General features: G+C 46.7%; 1 protein-coding gene across 1 annotated transcript in view; it reads left to right on the top strand.

The window, feature by feature from the left end:
* The window catches only part of bahcc1b (BAH domain and coiled-coil containing 1b), a 58,292-nt gene that overhangs the window by 22,169 nt on the left and 21,123 nt on the right, over window positions 1-15,000 (top strand). Inside the window, exons 3-10 of the mRNA XM_037081919.1 lie at window positions 1,997-2,155; window positions 7,021-7,131; window positions 7,368-9,401; window positions 10,305-10,416; window positions 10,951-11,135; window positions 12,584-12,724; window positions 13,718-13,920; window positions 14,724-15,000. The exon at window positions 14,724-15,000 is cut by the window's right edge and continues 111 nt beyond it. Of these exons, the coding sequence (XP_036937814.1) occupies window positions 1,997-2,155; window positions 7,021-7,131; window positions 7,368-9,401; window positions 10,305-10,416; window positions 10,951-11,135; window positions 12,584-12,724; window positions 13,718-13,920; window positions 14,724-15,000 (3,222 nt within the window). The remainder of the gene's footprint in view (window positions 1-1,996; window positions 2,156-7,020; window positions 7,132-7,367; window positions 9,402-10,304; window positions 10,417-10,950; window positions 11,136-12,583; window positions 12,725-13,717; window positions 13,921-14,723) is intronic.

Raw genomic sequence — 15,000 nt, 5'->3', positions numbered from 1 at the left:
TCGTCTGTCTCTGATGCGAGGCAACATTTGTGGGTAACGACCCAACCCGCTACCTCTCCTCTCCCTCTCTCCATCTCTCCCTCTCTCCCTCCTTCCATCCAGTGACTAATTACCTGATTCCCCGTGGATTTGTTTCCTCCTTCCCCTACAACTGTTCGGGCTGTTCCGCTAAATGAGAGCACGCTGATGAGCGGAGGCGCATTCAAACCGAGCCAAACTGAGCTGAGCCTGCTCGCTTGGCTTTACTGAAACTGTGACAGGATGAGGTTGAACATGTGAAGCTCGCTCTTGTTACCATCTAAGAGGTGGAAGCGGGGGTTTACATTTCAAGTACCACGCTGCATCCCCGAATGTGATTGGTCAAGCAATGGCAGATGTAAATGTAGTTTCCATGATCACAGGCTGTTGAAAATCTGGATGGAGCGCATGTTGGGGATCTTGGAGTTGGGTTTCCAGATCTTTGTCAGTAACGTTCAAAATAGAAAGTCTGGATGTGGGTTATGTGTTGTGAGGAGCTGCACTCAACTACAAGTTAGAATTTATGCTTCTATGGGCTTCTAAGTCGCTCAGATGTATATGTGCGGCCGTTTCCTTTACACTTCATGTGTGTATCCAACCAGAGTTAAACCAACCAATCAACCTGCTGGAGCTGCTGGTACCACAGTCCTCATTACACTAAACAAAACAGTGCTGGTGTTGATGTTGGATAGCATGCCACCTTTCCATAAGCAAAAGAGGCCTAAACAGCAGGGTCAGAGTCCACGGAACTACTATCCAGGTCAGTTTCTACCTCTGCTGCAGAATACCAGCGTCACATTACCAATTAGGTAGAAGGGGCGCGTGGGTACCCATAACACCCCTCTTTGTATACGTCTTCAGAGCCTTGACCATGTATATTCTGGAGATTCATAGTTCCAGTTTAAGCAGTTTACAGCAAACTAGCGTCTGCAGTGTGGTCTACATCTCTGGGCAGGTATCATGGCGGCAATCATTTACAGTTTTCGTCACTCAAGTGGGGCAATGACTATTTTATTCTTCCTTCCTACCTTCTTCCAGTACATTACAGCTTTAGAAGAATTACAGATGAAACTGCCTCCATGGGGCTTAAAATCAAATCATTCAGCGTCCATGGTTATCATTTGAGGTCAGTGCTAACCACGACCCGCACCAAAAACAATAACAAGCTCAGGTGAAAGTTACCAACATCTACAAATTCTCATTCAAATAAAAGTTGACTGTCAGTCACATGCCTCAGGCCCCAGTTTATAACCGTTCAGTCACCTTGAAGCTTTTTTCCTGATCATAATTTAAACAGAAAAAAAAAGAGTCAGATATGTGTGTCACATGTGAGGAGAAACGATCAGAATTGGGACACTTCCAGCTGCAGTGTGAATGTAGCTTGAAGGGATTAATTTCTCTGGGGCAGGTCAGGATATTTCATTTTTCACAGCACTACTCAGTCATATTAATACCATCCAGATCTGTCTGACTTTTTACCTTCCGACGGGAGATAAATCCAGCCAGAAACACCCGCTGGGCTCTTGTTTCTGAAAATGTTACATTCAAGTGATATCGGAAAAACACCGACTCGTGTCACGATGTTGTGGGAAATGTGGTTTAGCCCTGCTGTGCATTATGTTGTAAAGATGAAGATTACCATGTCCGCTGCCACGTAGCCTTTATCGATGGTGAATTCATGTTTGAAAGCAACATGTGACACATACTGTACATCGGGGAGTGAATTTAAATCACAGTCACAGGATTTAAAAGTAGGTGCGCATTTTCAAAATAAGTGTGAAAAGCGCGAAGCGTTTGTCATTTATGCATTTCCTTTTTTAGCTTCTGAGGAAGTTTGATTGCACATCTGCTCTGGCTTTTCAGTACTTCTTCTGTGGTTTTGCTTGCTCATTGGCACCTCAGTACGCCCTCTCCCTTCGCTAGCCTAAATTCATATCAGCCACCATCTCTCTAACCTCGGGCCCTTTGTGTCTCTCAGGTGCTTCCTTCATGGGTTCCTTCCTGGCCAGCAGTATGGGGTCCGCGCCTTCCCACCCTCCTCACCCCTCGGGACCTGCCGCCTCCCCCTCCTCCCCCTCCTACAGGGCTGGACCCCATTCGAGGGCTTCCCCTATCTGGTTCCCGCATTCACATGAAGGTAAGACTCGCGCGCGCACACACACACACATGCAGCAGGCAGCCGAGAGTGCTCGGGTCTGTGGTTAATCCAGGGTCTTGGTTTGGGATTAGATCGAGATGGAGCCATTAAGTGGTTTAACCAACACTGAGCTGAGGCCAAACACGCGCAGCAGTGATGCCTCAGATGATGCTACTTATAGAAACACACGCAGGCACACGCACACACACACACACACACACACACACACACACACACACACACACACACACACACACACACACTCGTCTGACTCTGTATGTCAGCAAGCGTGTGGCTTTGAGTCTGTGGCTGTTTTTTTTTTTTAGTTCAGAGCTCGAGCAACGTGACACTTTCAAAACTGGTGCACGACCAAATACTTCCTCTTCCTCTTGTCCCAACCCATAAACACACAAACAAAAAATGTAAATACACACATCTTCTAAAAAAAAGAAAAAAAGAAAAAAAAAATCACATTATAGTTCAGATTCAGGCCCTTTTACTTTCACTCAATCATCTCTCTAGCCCTAACCCCTACTCTCTTTTTAGGGGTGAGTTTTAAGTTTCATGAGGTCCCACATCCCCCATACACACACACACACACACACACACTGAAACTTACCCCCATTTCCACCATCCTCTCCCTCTTCACAGCCCACTCCCCCTCTGACCGCAGCCCCACCCTCGGGGCCCCTTCAGTGCTAACCGACCTCCAACGGCCCCCTTCCTGATCAGACACACACACGCACGCACACACACACACACACACACACACACACACACACACACACACACACACACACACACACACACACACACAAACCTGCGCATCCACATGCATCATGTCCTCTTTCGACTGTTAACCGTTTGTGGTCAAAGTGTGAGCTCTACTTAGTTATCTGTCCCTTTCAGGTATGTGTGTGCTTGTGTTTCTGTATACGTGTGTGTGTGTGTGTGTGTGTGTGTAAGAGGATTTCTCTTTTGACAGCAAGATGGGTCTAAAGAGATAACCCCCAAAACGACTTTGACAGAAAAACAGCTTCCGCCACAGGCCGTATTTCTCAACTAACTGAAAATGATCTCGATTCCGAATTTCACGTTTCACCAGCTCTTCACAAAACACAAGCGAGAGAACGATAGCAGTCAGTGGTGTCGCATTGGGAAGGTGTGCGGCGTCTCCAAAGGAATTAAATGGAGCCGGCTTTCAGTACAGACGTTAATTTTATTTGTTGTCTTTGATATCATAGAAACAGGGTCGCCCACAGAAAAATAGCTGGTCCCCTGAAACGCTCCAGTGAATGGTGTTTGCCTCTTCAGCCAGACTGAAATGTTGCTTGTGACATTATAGTTTTAGTCTATTGCTACGTGTCCACAGGAACCGTTGTTCCTCCACTTCCCATTCATTGTCATGTAAGCAGCCATGCAGTGCATTCGGCTTTCTATTGAAATGCAGTGTTGAAGTCTAGGCTACTTTTATTCTAATCAGGGGTCTGCAGCACGACGTTGCCACATCTGGAAGCTCCTGGAAACAAACTAACCGTTGTCAAGTAAAAATGAAGACGGATTAAGCGCCTGCATGGCTTTTTTTTTCTCGAGCACATTTCAGTGAACTATTCTTGTAATAAAAGAGAAAGTTTCCCAATGAGCCGCGTCGGTCCAATTCGCAATCCCAGGGGCAGGCAGCTCATGTGTGACATTTGTCAGTCGCAGCCAGTAAGTGTTTTCATGGTCGTCGGAGGGTGTAGCCTGTGTTGGTCAGGCATGCACAATGCACTCCTTTCTTTTCTGGCATCTTTCAGGTCCTGTCAAAGTTAGGAATTCACTCCAGCATTAGCGAGTACTTAGTTTAGATCGGTAAATTTCTCTGTTCATGTGACCAGACGCCCACAGCGCACTGTTGATTGTGGGCAGCTAACGCCATCTATGTTGACCAATGCAACAATAAAGGAAATGTGTATTTTGTTGTTTTGATATGTAATGGTGAGTATTGCAGTTCAACGTAGATTTCATTATTAGGATTATTGCAGGTCTCCATGAGGCCCCCCTACCAGCTGGTACCCAGAAAGCTTTGCCCCTTTTTCCCACCTTACAAGCAGCCCTGCATACAAAGCAACGCTCTTTAACCAGCCCACAGCAGGAAGTGCCCAGGTGTAAACAATAACATTGATAAAGGCTGCATTCCAGTCAGATGAGTCAGTTCTGATGGTGTCGCCGGTGTTGTTAAAGTGGAGCCATCATTAATGTGGTTAGTTCCTGGTATGACATTTGAAAATGTCTGTGGTGAATAAGAATTCTTCGGACTTATATGACAGCACCCTGCCTGCTATCCCTCAAACCATTTGCCAAACAAATGCAACATTTTGGATGCAACCAAGAAAATCCCACAGAGGTAATTTGGAGAGAAAGTCCAACTTTCTCTGGAGGAAGCAGCTGTTTATGGGGCAGTGTTTATTCCCCCCCTCCTCTGAATTTTAATCTGTCACATCCTGTTGGTAGAGGAGTGTACACACCAGAATTTAATTTGGACAAATAAGTCGAACACGCTGCCTCTCACTCGTGCAGACAGGACAATTCTCCACGCAAATTTGTGATTTTAAGCTCCTGAGACAAACCCATAAGAGCTGTGTTTTTACACCGAAATCTCTCCTGATGCAGCTTTAAAGCTTGAGAGGAGACAAGAGTTTTGTTTGTACAACTGCCTCATTTGCAGCTCATCGAGCGATAAATAGCAACAGTTAAGTCCTGAAAATGAGCGCTAATGTCGCCCAGAGTGACTCGTGTCTTAAATCAGATTCATAGAAAGAGTCGGAGGCAGGACTTCGATGTGAACGCAACAGAGAGCAAGAATGTGTGTGTGTGTGTGTGTGTGTGCGCGCGCGCCTATCAGACAGATTTTGTGTCTGTGTGGCTCGGCTTTGATGTCTGCACACACACACACACACACACAATCGCATACACATACACTCACATGCACGAACACGCGCGCACACACTACAAATGATTGTTTTTAAGAATTCAAGCCAGGGAGCTCTGGTAGGCGGTCTGCCAGCTGGCCACAGTCCAGAGAGTGGAACGTAGCCAGCACAGAGAGAAGAAACCTGGCTGATACACACACACACACACGCACACACACTCTATAGACACAACCATTGTCACAGATAAGACATATTCACGAAGAAATGCACAGTTGTTTGAAAAACAGCACATATTCCCTCACACACACATGTGCCTTCTTTCTTTCCCTCTCTCTCCTTTTCTCTCTGAATCACATACACACACACACCACACACACACACACACCCTCACCCGCTCTCCCTCTTCCACACCTGTCCTTGTTTTTTGTCCCCTCTCTCATGTGCTCTCGCTCCTCTCCTTACCTCCCTTTCCTCTTTCCTCTCATCTCATCCATCTCAAAGCTCTCCACTTCCCTTTCACTTCCTCCTTCATCTTCCACCCCCTCCCCCTCTCACACACACACGCAGTCTCCGCAACACACACACTCCTTTCTCCATACGCCTCACAGCAGCTCCAGATTGGGGGCTTTTCATACTGACAGCCCTGTTCTTCTGGTGTCTTCTTTACTTTTACCGTCTTTACATCGTTCCTTCAATTGCCAACCTCCTATATCCCTTCTTCCCTTCCTACTTTCAACCCCTTTCCCGTCTTTGTTCCCCTCTTCTTCTTCTTTCTCATCTCCCCATCATCCCTCGCTCCCTCCCTTCTGAGTTTTATCACTCATCATTACCCGGGGGATTGGCTTTAGATGGCTGATAGAGCCTTTTGGCTAATTGTCGCCATTTAGATTCACTGGTTGTTAACCAGTCAGAGTAATCAGACACACGCTCACTCCCACACACACACACACACACACACACACACACACACACACACACACACACACACACAGTGTACACATTCATGCATTAACATTGCAGCATGAGCACGCAGACACACAGAGTCCCCCACACACACATGCTGGGAGCAGTGAGGGGGTGTTGGTGGTTTTGCAGTGCGACTGTGGAATGCGTAGGATGAGTTTTTATGGAGTGCTGTTTACTTTGGCCACCACCGTTAAACTTTTAACGGCTGCCAATTAACGGGCCGGCAAGGACACTCTGTGGGGCATGAAACCAGCTGCTGGAGAACACACACACACACACACACACACACACACACACACACACACACACACACACACACACACACACACACACACAATCTAAGCCTTTTGGTCCCATAATGTGAAGTTGTGTGCCTTCCGTGCATATGTGTGGTTGTGTACCTCTGTATGTCCATGGACCTGTGGTGAGTCCCCCCCCCCCTCCAATAACACCCCCCTCTCAGCCACAACCCCACACACCCACACCGACCCTCACTCATCCACCCTCATCAACACAAGCACTAAGACCTCCTCTATCCTATGATGCAGTTCAACGTCCTTGAAGACGAGGAACAGAGTGGAACGACCAGTGACCTCCCAGTGACCTCCTGGGAGGACTCTGTGTGTGTGTTGGGGGGGTGGGGGGTTGCGGAGCTTGATGCTATTTGTCTTGGGTTTGGGAAAAATGTGTTTTGTAGAAGAGTAAATTCCGTCCAGTTTAATGCTGTGAACACTTGGCAGTAGCTGTCGGCTGTGGTTTTTGTCTCCACTTTATCCACTGTAAATAATGTCAACTGATGTGGTGTGTTTGTGCAAAAAAGTGCATTTATGGTGAAAGTTGCACTAACTGGCCATGTTTTTTGTTCCTGTGTTTTCCAAAATGGCCCCATTTCATGATAGATTGTAGAGATAAACTGTTTGTTTAGAGGGCTGCTGAATGTCAACATTGTGGAGAAACATCAATTCTTTCTCTCCCTCCCTTTGACAGGGTACCCCAGCTATTCAGGAAGTCTCGCTTCTCCTTTTCTCCCCATGAGTCCCCTGGACCACCATAGCAATGGTCTGTATGGACAGCACCGCTTCTACGAAACACAAAAAGGTAGGTATTGGTGTGTGTGTGCTATATTTACACTTGCCCAAAATGCCTAATCAGTGTTCACCATAGGAGAAAAGCTTTTCAATTTGGCAAAGGCTAGATATCCCAGGAAGACATTTTAAAACATTGTAATTTGAACAAAATTGTTTAAAACATATTTGTTTTCCTACAAACATTTACGCTTCTCTAAATTTCTTGAAACCGACAACTTTAAAGATCCACTTCTCTTCTCCTCCCAGATCACTTCTACCTGAGAGGCCTTCCTCCCCAGCCCCCTCTCCTCTCCACTTCTCACAGCCTCCCTCCGCTGTCCAGGACTGCCCCGGGCCACCCGCTCGGCTCCTGCAGCCGAGAGACAGACAATGGGGGAGGAAGTGGCAAGAGCACCAAGGATGCGGGTGAGAAAGCAGTTTCATCTGCGTCCAAAATGAGGGAGCGATCGAGCAGCAAGGAGCGGCACCAGGAGAGCAAAGACAAACAGCATCAGCTTCAACATCACCATTCTCATCAGGTGAACTCTGCAACTACTCCGTCCAGCCACCACCACCAAGCTTACCCCCACCATGCCCTCCTTCCTCACCTTGCACCGCAGGGCAGGGAGGAGGACCACAGACACCCTCTGGAGCGACACAAGGAGTACAGAGACAATGACTCAGGCAGTCAGGAGACAAAACATATGAGTGCCTGCAAACTATCTGGTGGTTCAGTAGCAGAGACTGGCTCTGGAGGAAAGGGAGGCACACTAAGCAGCTGCAGTGGTGGTGGGGTGAGTAGACCTCCATCTGGAGGTGGCCGGCGGTGTTCCAAGGATGGACCCATAAATGGGGAGATGAGGATCAGTGAATCTTCAGCCTCTTCCAGTGAATGTATGCGAAGAGGTGCAGCTGCAGTGACAGCCATCTTGGCACCTCCAACCCCCCACTCTGTGGCCTCCTACTCCATGCCACCTCCTCCCCCTCCGCCGCCTCCTTCTCATGCCCTGCACATGGGCTCCACAGTGGCCGGAGGGTGGCTACATCATGCACATCACCATCCTCATCCTGAGTTTTACTGTCCCCCAAGCCCTCTTACACTGACGCCATCCAAAGACCTGGCATCCACCCCTGGAGGATCTGCCAAGGAGGCGAAAGTCATTGGCCCAACGTATGTGCCCTCAGTTGGACCACTGGGAGACCTGGCTTCCACTGACTGTCGTGGAGCAGGAGGAGGTGGGAGAAAGGGAGAGGACAAGAGTGGCGAAGGAGCTTATGAAAGCCCAACTCATCACCTCAGCCGACTTAGTAGTTGCCAGAAGAAGGACAAATCCCAGCCACACCAGCAGCAGCTGGGATATGGCAAGGCTGACAAACCTCCAGACTGGAGCCACCAGACGCAGCACTTCCAGAAACCAGGCTCCAATGGGAGCTCTCAGCCTGAGCTGCGGTCCTGCAGCCTTGAAGCATCTTCATCCTTCAGAGATGTAGAGGTCATGGACGATGTTTACCGTCCATCACTCCCACTAGATGCCCAGGCAACAAACCCAGGTGCCGGACAGGCCACGCCCAAGAATGGCCCAGACACCAGCACACCTCCCTTCAGGGACTGTTCCCACTCAGGTCCTCATCCTGATGGGAGGATGGGGTCAGTGGCTCACAGGGAGGGGCAAAAAGTTGCAAGGATACGGCATCAGCAGCATGGAGCGAGTACAGAGGAGAGGGGAAGGGAGGCGGCCCAGACAACACCTTCCTGGGGGGCTCGAGGGGGCTACCAAGAGGACCAGAGAAAAGCCTCCCATCATGCATCAGTTGGTAATGGTGAAGTAAGAGGGCTCAGCAACAGAGCCCCAAATAGTGACCAGAACCAGCCCCATTCTCAACAGCCTCCACCTCTATCCCGCTCCTCATCACACACCACTGAGGGTGAGGGCAGTGCCATGAAGAACTTAATGAACTACAGCTCCCAGCAACCTTTGCTGCTGCCACAGCGAGGCCCCTTTGGAGGTCTTGGCTGCCTAAAGCAGGGTGGAGAGAGATCAGAGAAGGGGGACAGAGGTGGAGTTAAAAACAACACCTCCATGCAAGACCCTCCAAAACAGTCGCTCCCTCCTCGTCGAGGCTCCACTAACGAGGGTGAGAGGGGAGACAGAGGTGGGAAGGAGGCGGGGGAGGCAGGTGAAGGGGAGGTGCGACAGCCTCCGGTGGGTATTGCGGTTGCAGTCGCCAGGCCGCCCCATCGTTCCCCAGACAACACCCCTGGACACAGCAGACAGGGCAGGGTGCTGCCCAGCATGAAAGGTCAGACATCATTTATGCTGCTCGTACTGCAAGTCGATGCTATTTCTGTGCTCTAGACTGCGTTAAGGGAAAAATCCAGGATTAACAGGATTTGTGCAAAGCCTGCAAAATTGGGAAATGCTTCACTTTAACTTTTTTTTTGCTCAAAGGTTGGGATTGTGCTAGATTATGAATACACATCTTGAAAAATGTTTGATTTTCAATACAAACTGGTCTTTCATCTACACAATCACTCATTATTTAATATTATTTTAATATTTGTGAGGACATTGTTTTTCATTGTTTTCTTGGGTTGAAATTAATAAGCATTGAATCAGAATGCTCAAAAAATAACTTTCAAACTTTCCCCAATTGCATAATTAATAATTAAGATGTGATGACAAATGTTTTGAGAGTCTTGATATTTTTGGCTGAGGGCCTTGAAAGTGTTTGAATGTTATTCATAAGAAACTGTACCTGTACCTGGATTGGTTGAGAGCAGCTGTTGATTGTTGTTCAGTATATTACATTTCCTGGTTCTTGCATTTCAGTGTTTAACAGTGAAATAACTATCAACTAAAGAATCATTTGTTAATTAATTAACTTAAAATATACCCTTTGATAATGATGGTTATTATAAAGTGTTAAATAGGCCTCCTGGGAAATGTGAAACATAGCTTTAAATCCTAGAAATATAGGAGGCATGTTGAGCAGTATCCAAGAAATGTGCATTTTCTGGCATGATGTGAAAATCGTATATGATACTATTTGTACAAGTTTTCTGCATGTAGATTTGCATGTAGAACCGCAAAACATTGTGTCGTCAGTGTTTTGTTTTTTCAGAAGTAACATGAAACATTGTCATCTTGTGATGTCTTTGATTGGTGCCTGACCGCTGTGTTGTTACTTTGGTTTGTAATTCAGGCGTGTCACGCCCTGTGTATCCTCTTGGTCGGGAAGCAGAGGAGAGGAAGAGGATGACAGAAGAACAGATCAGCCTTCATCACCTGGACAGAGACAGAGAGATGATCATCAGGTAGATTCACAGACACCAACACGTCTGAACGCACACTCAGACACACACACGCACACATGCAGTGGGTAGCATCTTTTTGTATTTTTTCCTCTCATCTGATAAGCTGCACTTCTTTTATTCTCTCTGCTTCTCTCCGCCAGTCGGAGGCTCTGCTTCTCTTTTCTCTCATCCCCTCACTCCATTTACTCTTCTCACCCTTTGATGTGGTTTCTCTGCACCCCCTCACTCTCTCTCTCTCCGAGATGTGGTGCATTAATGTTATGGGGACTAATACGGATGTCTCTGAAGTATCAGGCTCTTATTATGTAGTCATATTAAGGGAAGAAAACACATAATGAGAACTCATAGACGAGGCGCAAGATGATGGCTGTTCCTGTTGCCGTCATATTTCCTTTTCTTGATGATTATAATGGTGGTAGTGGTAATGAAAATGACAAGGATGAAGATAATGATCATAATGACCGCCATGAGGATGATGATGATGATGACAATGTGAGGGATAATCAAGGTAATGACAGAGTACCCTCACGACAGGGAAAACAAGGAGCGCGTGGAGTTCGCCAGGATCCACCCTTCTAGTAGTTGCCATGGTGACCTGACCTCTCACCTCTTGGTTCCTGGAGGGGCTGGTCAGTTGGGGGCCGACCCTGCTGCACACGCTCACCACCACTGGATGCAGAGGACAGGAAGTCCCTCCCTCTGGATGGGGCATTCATACAGTGAGTAGAGTTTTGCTTCATGCCGCCGACATGTTATTTTCATATACTGGATGATATTTTTTTTATCGTACTGTTGACATCTAGTGTCAGTCAGAGTGGGTGGTACGTGGGAGGTTTTTTGGATATCATATTGATCAATTTTTTTCATTCTTCTTTTTTGTCCTTGTGTTCAACCATGGTTCCATTGTTATTAATGCAGAATACAGGGGTCCTTTATTTTTTGGAGACATTTGCTTGAGAAAAACTGAGGTGTTTAAAACAGTAAATGTAAAAACACTTGTTGACGGGCTCTAGGTTGAATGACAATTGCATGTCATAAATGAGCTACAGAGACAAAATTAGTCAAACATGTTGAAAAGAACAAACTGGAGCTAGTCGTGCTTATATCCCTTTCACACCCACCAACATCTGGCTCTTGTCTTCATTGGTAAAGGATACAATCAACATTCCTTCCCGAATAAATTGTCTCATGACTCATGACTCTAGTCGTGGGTATTTATCGACTCTAGCTCCAATCAGCAGCAATAGAAACATGGCACCTCTGGGGTTATGCTAATTTTTGCCAGTTTTTAGGCACAATGGTATGATTGAAGTTGAAGTCCAGGATGTTGGTGTTTAAAAAAAATTAAAACTTAAACTTTTCTGCCTGCTTCCATTCAAGCAGTGCCCAAACATTGTTCAGCTGAGGTTGAGTTTGAAAGATAACCACCATTACATTGTCACTGGCGTCAGCGCTGTAGTCAAAACCAACCAAAACCAAGTCATAACCAAGACCAAGACAAGACCAAGACAAGACCAAGACTTTGAAGGGTTGGGACTAAGTCAAGATCGAGTCCAAAACATAGCGAGACTGAGTCCCACATGATATGACACTCTTGCAGTAAAATGTGGAAGCTGCAAAGCATAGGCACTCTTAAAATGGACCTAAAAGATCGACAGTCATGGTGCAACATCTTTATCCAATGCTCTTTCTCTACATTTTACCATAAATCTAACAAAACCTAATTTTTCAATTCACAGGTTTTCTAGTTTACTTATTTTCAGAATCAGAATCTCCATCTTTAAGTACAGTCTGCATCAAACAATTCAGTAATATCCCTGCCATTGTCATCTTTGCTGGTCCTGAACTAAATTCTATAGCCCTTTTGTTTGAGGTTGAGATAAAAATTTAATTTGGAGGGTTCAAACTCTGATAAAGACTTGCAGAAGTCGAAACCGGTTGTTTTCTAAAAGTGTTTCATAAACCAGCTAATTATACAATAAACATATTTAGTTGAAGTTTCACATTACTCCTGTTACTCAATAAGGGCACCAACAGTTTCCTCTTTAGGTTTTGTTTGTAGAGTGCATCCCAATATTTACCCACTAAGCACAGCCCTATCTTATTGGAGTATTCAAATAAGCATTCAAATGTTTCTCTCATTTGAATGTGATAATCTTTATTCCAGGTCTGGGCCACGTGGGAATGAGCCCCGGCTTCCCGCCAGGTCTGCCCAGTCCTCTGCAGCCCGTCTTGGGTTCGCTCACCCAAGATCCCAACTCCCCGCTGGTGGTTCTTCCGACAGAACCCGGGTCTCATCATCACCTAGGTATGCTGAGCATCCCTTTACACCAAATCATACACACATGCACACATCCAGCAGAGCCCATATGCATCGCTGTGCAGCCGTACTTACTGCTGCCTTCCCTCCATTTGTACCATCGGAGCCACTGCCATTTCTCTCCCAGAGTTTTAGTATCATTGGCTAATCATAATATAATGCTCAACTAAGTCCCTCTGTCAGAGGGACCGTGTTTTATAGCTTTGTTAATGGGAGCAGCTATTCCATCGCTCCCCCCACCCCCTCGGCATGTGCCCGGTGTTATGCAAACCATTTTAACTGGCGTTCATCTCTTTTGTGGTGTAGCACTAGTGTGTATGGACCGGACTTTGTGTGTGTCGGCTTGTGCGTGTATGTGGACGTCTAAAGATAGTTGTGTTCATGTGTGGAACTACATGAGACATCACTCAGTGTTAAGGGTTGTGTTGTACATCTCAGCCATTGCTGGAGAGAGAAAGAAGTGTGTGTATGTGTGTGTGTGTGTGTGTGTGTGTGTGTGTGTGTGTGTGTGTGTGTGTGTGTGTGTGTGCACGCCTTTGTGTGTACGTGTGTGTGTGTGTGTGTCAACGCTGCCTTGCAAACAGGCTGTGAAATTTAATTATCTCCCGCCTCCCTTGCCTCGCTCCATGGGAGTTCCTGCAGAGAGGGGAAGTGCATCCACTGAACCCTTCCCCTGGGAAACATTAGCCCACTCAGGCTAATCTCACAGAACAAAGGTTCCCAGCGACAAGGCAGCCAAGGAGGGATGTGTCTGTGTGTGTGTGTGCGTGTGTGTGTGTATGCACGCGCATGTGTGTGTGTCTGAATACATATGATGCTTTGGTGGAGCTTTTAGGAAGATGTGTTTCCCAACATGGGAAAATAAATTTAAAAATACATTAGAAAGTCAATATAGAAATTACTTTCTTCTTATTCACAGCAAACAAAATGCCCCCCAAAAATCTCTCATCTCTAATCGTCTCTCTGTGTTTCCCACTCTAGACGTTCTGGAGCAGTCGGGTCTGTGGCCCCCTGTGTACGGAGGCAGGGGCCCTCCTTCTCACCTGCAGCATCACCCCGTCTACTCCCGCTCCTCATTCCTACGGCAACAGGACCTGTACGCCCTGCAGCATCAGCACCAGCAGCAGCAGCAGCAGCAGCAGCAGCAGCGAGCCATGGAGCACATGCAACGTCACTCCTTACAGGTAACACTTATATGACCCAGCCGCATTCGGAGAGAGGTTTCATTTTAGTTCTCACTCGTGAAACGCTGTTACGAAATTGTCAAATGAGGAAGTGTGGAAATATTGAGATCTTACGCAAAACATCTTCCTTGAATGCAGCACCAGTAGTCATAGCAGCCCTGATTTCTAAACACTGAAAGAAAAGCATATGCAAGAAACCCACTCAGTAATAATAATTTTGAGCCAATGACTTCCTCTTCTTGTCTTGGCAAAAGGTTTAACTGAGGCGTTGGTGTGCTGCTTGCACTCTCACATTGCCAGATCATTTGGCAATCGAACCGTGTGGCTGACACTGATTTCTTTTTTCGTGGCTTCTCTGTAAGAGGGGTTTTTTGGTAATTGTGCCTTTGTGGATTGTGTTTTACCACCTCTTAATCTATTCATTCAAAGCAAACTGCTGCATCCCTCGTGATTTTTTATTTCCCTGTTGCTGAAAAAAATTATATGACTACATAAAATATTGCTGAAATACATTTTAAATGTTTTCACTTTGTTTTTGATGCAGCATGTGATCCGCGCAGTAGCTAGTAACTAAGGTTATTCAATAAAGAGTATTGTAAAAAGTAAAAAGTACAACGTATTCCTTCAAAATGCAGAAGTGGAAGTATGAAGTTGCAGAAAATAGACCTAATCTAGTAAAGAGCAAGTACCTCAAGTAAGTAAATGTACTTAGATACATTCAATCAGTGCTTTTAACAAAACTGGTATTTCTACAAAAACCTGAACATCCTTCTTTAAGATGGTATTTTTTTCCTCTTTCACAGAGAAAACACGAGGAGCACGCCATCACCATCGAGGACTCTCCCCATGAATCTCACATCTCCAGAACTCCCTCCTCTTCTTCCTCCTCCTCATCATCCAGCACCTCCTCTCACGTAGGCAAACCCTTCTCACACACCCCTCCTCCGCCCAAGACACCCACGCCGTCCCCGGGGATGTGTCCCAGCAGCCGCCGGTCACCCTGCTACCACTCCCCGTCCAGGCGGCCGCATCCGCCCAACCCTCTGACCCCTGCGCCGAGCCCTGCCGCGGCGGCGCCCC

Source organism: Acanthopagrus latus, chromosome 20 (assembly GCF_904848185.1).
Source record: "Acanthopagrus latus isolate v.2019 chromosome 20, fAcaLat1.1, whole genome shotgun sequence".
Classification (NCBI taxonomy): Eukaryota; Metazoa; Chordata; class Actinopteri; order Spariformes; family Sparidae; genus Acanthopagrus; species Acanthopagrus latus.
The sequence above is the reverse complement of the archived record's forward strand: the minus strand, read 5'-3'. Positions and strand labels throughout refer to the sequence as shown.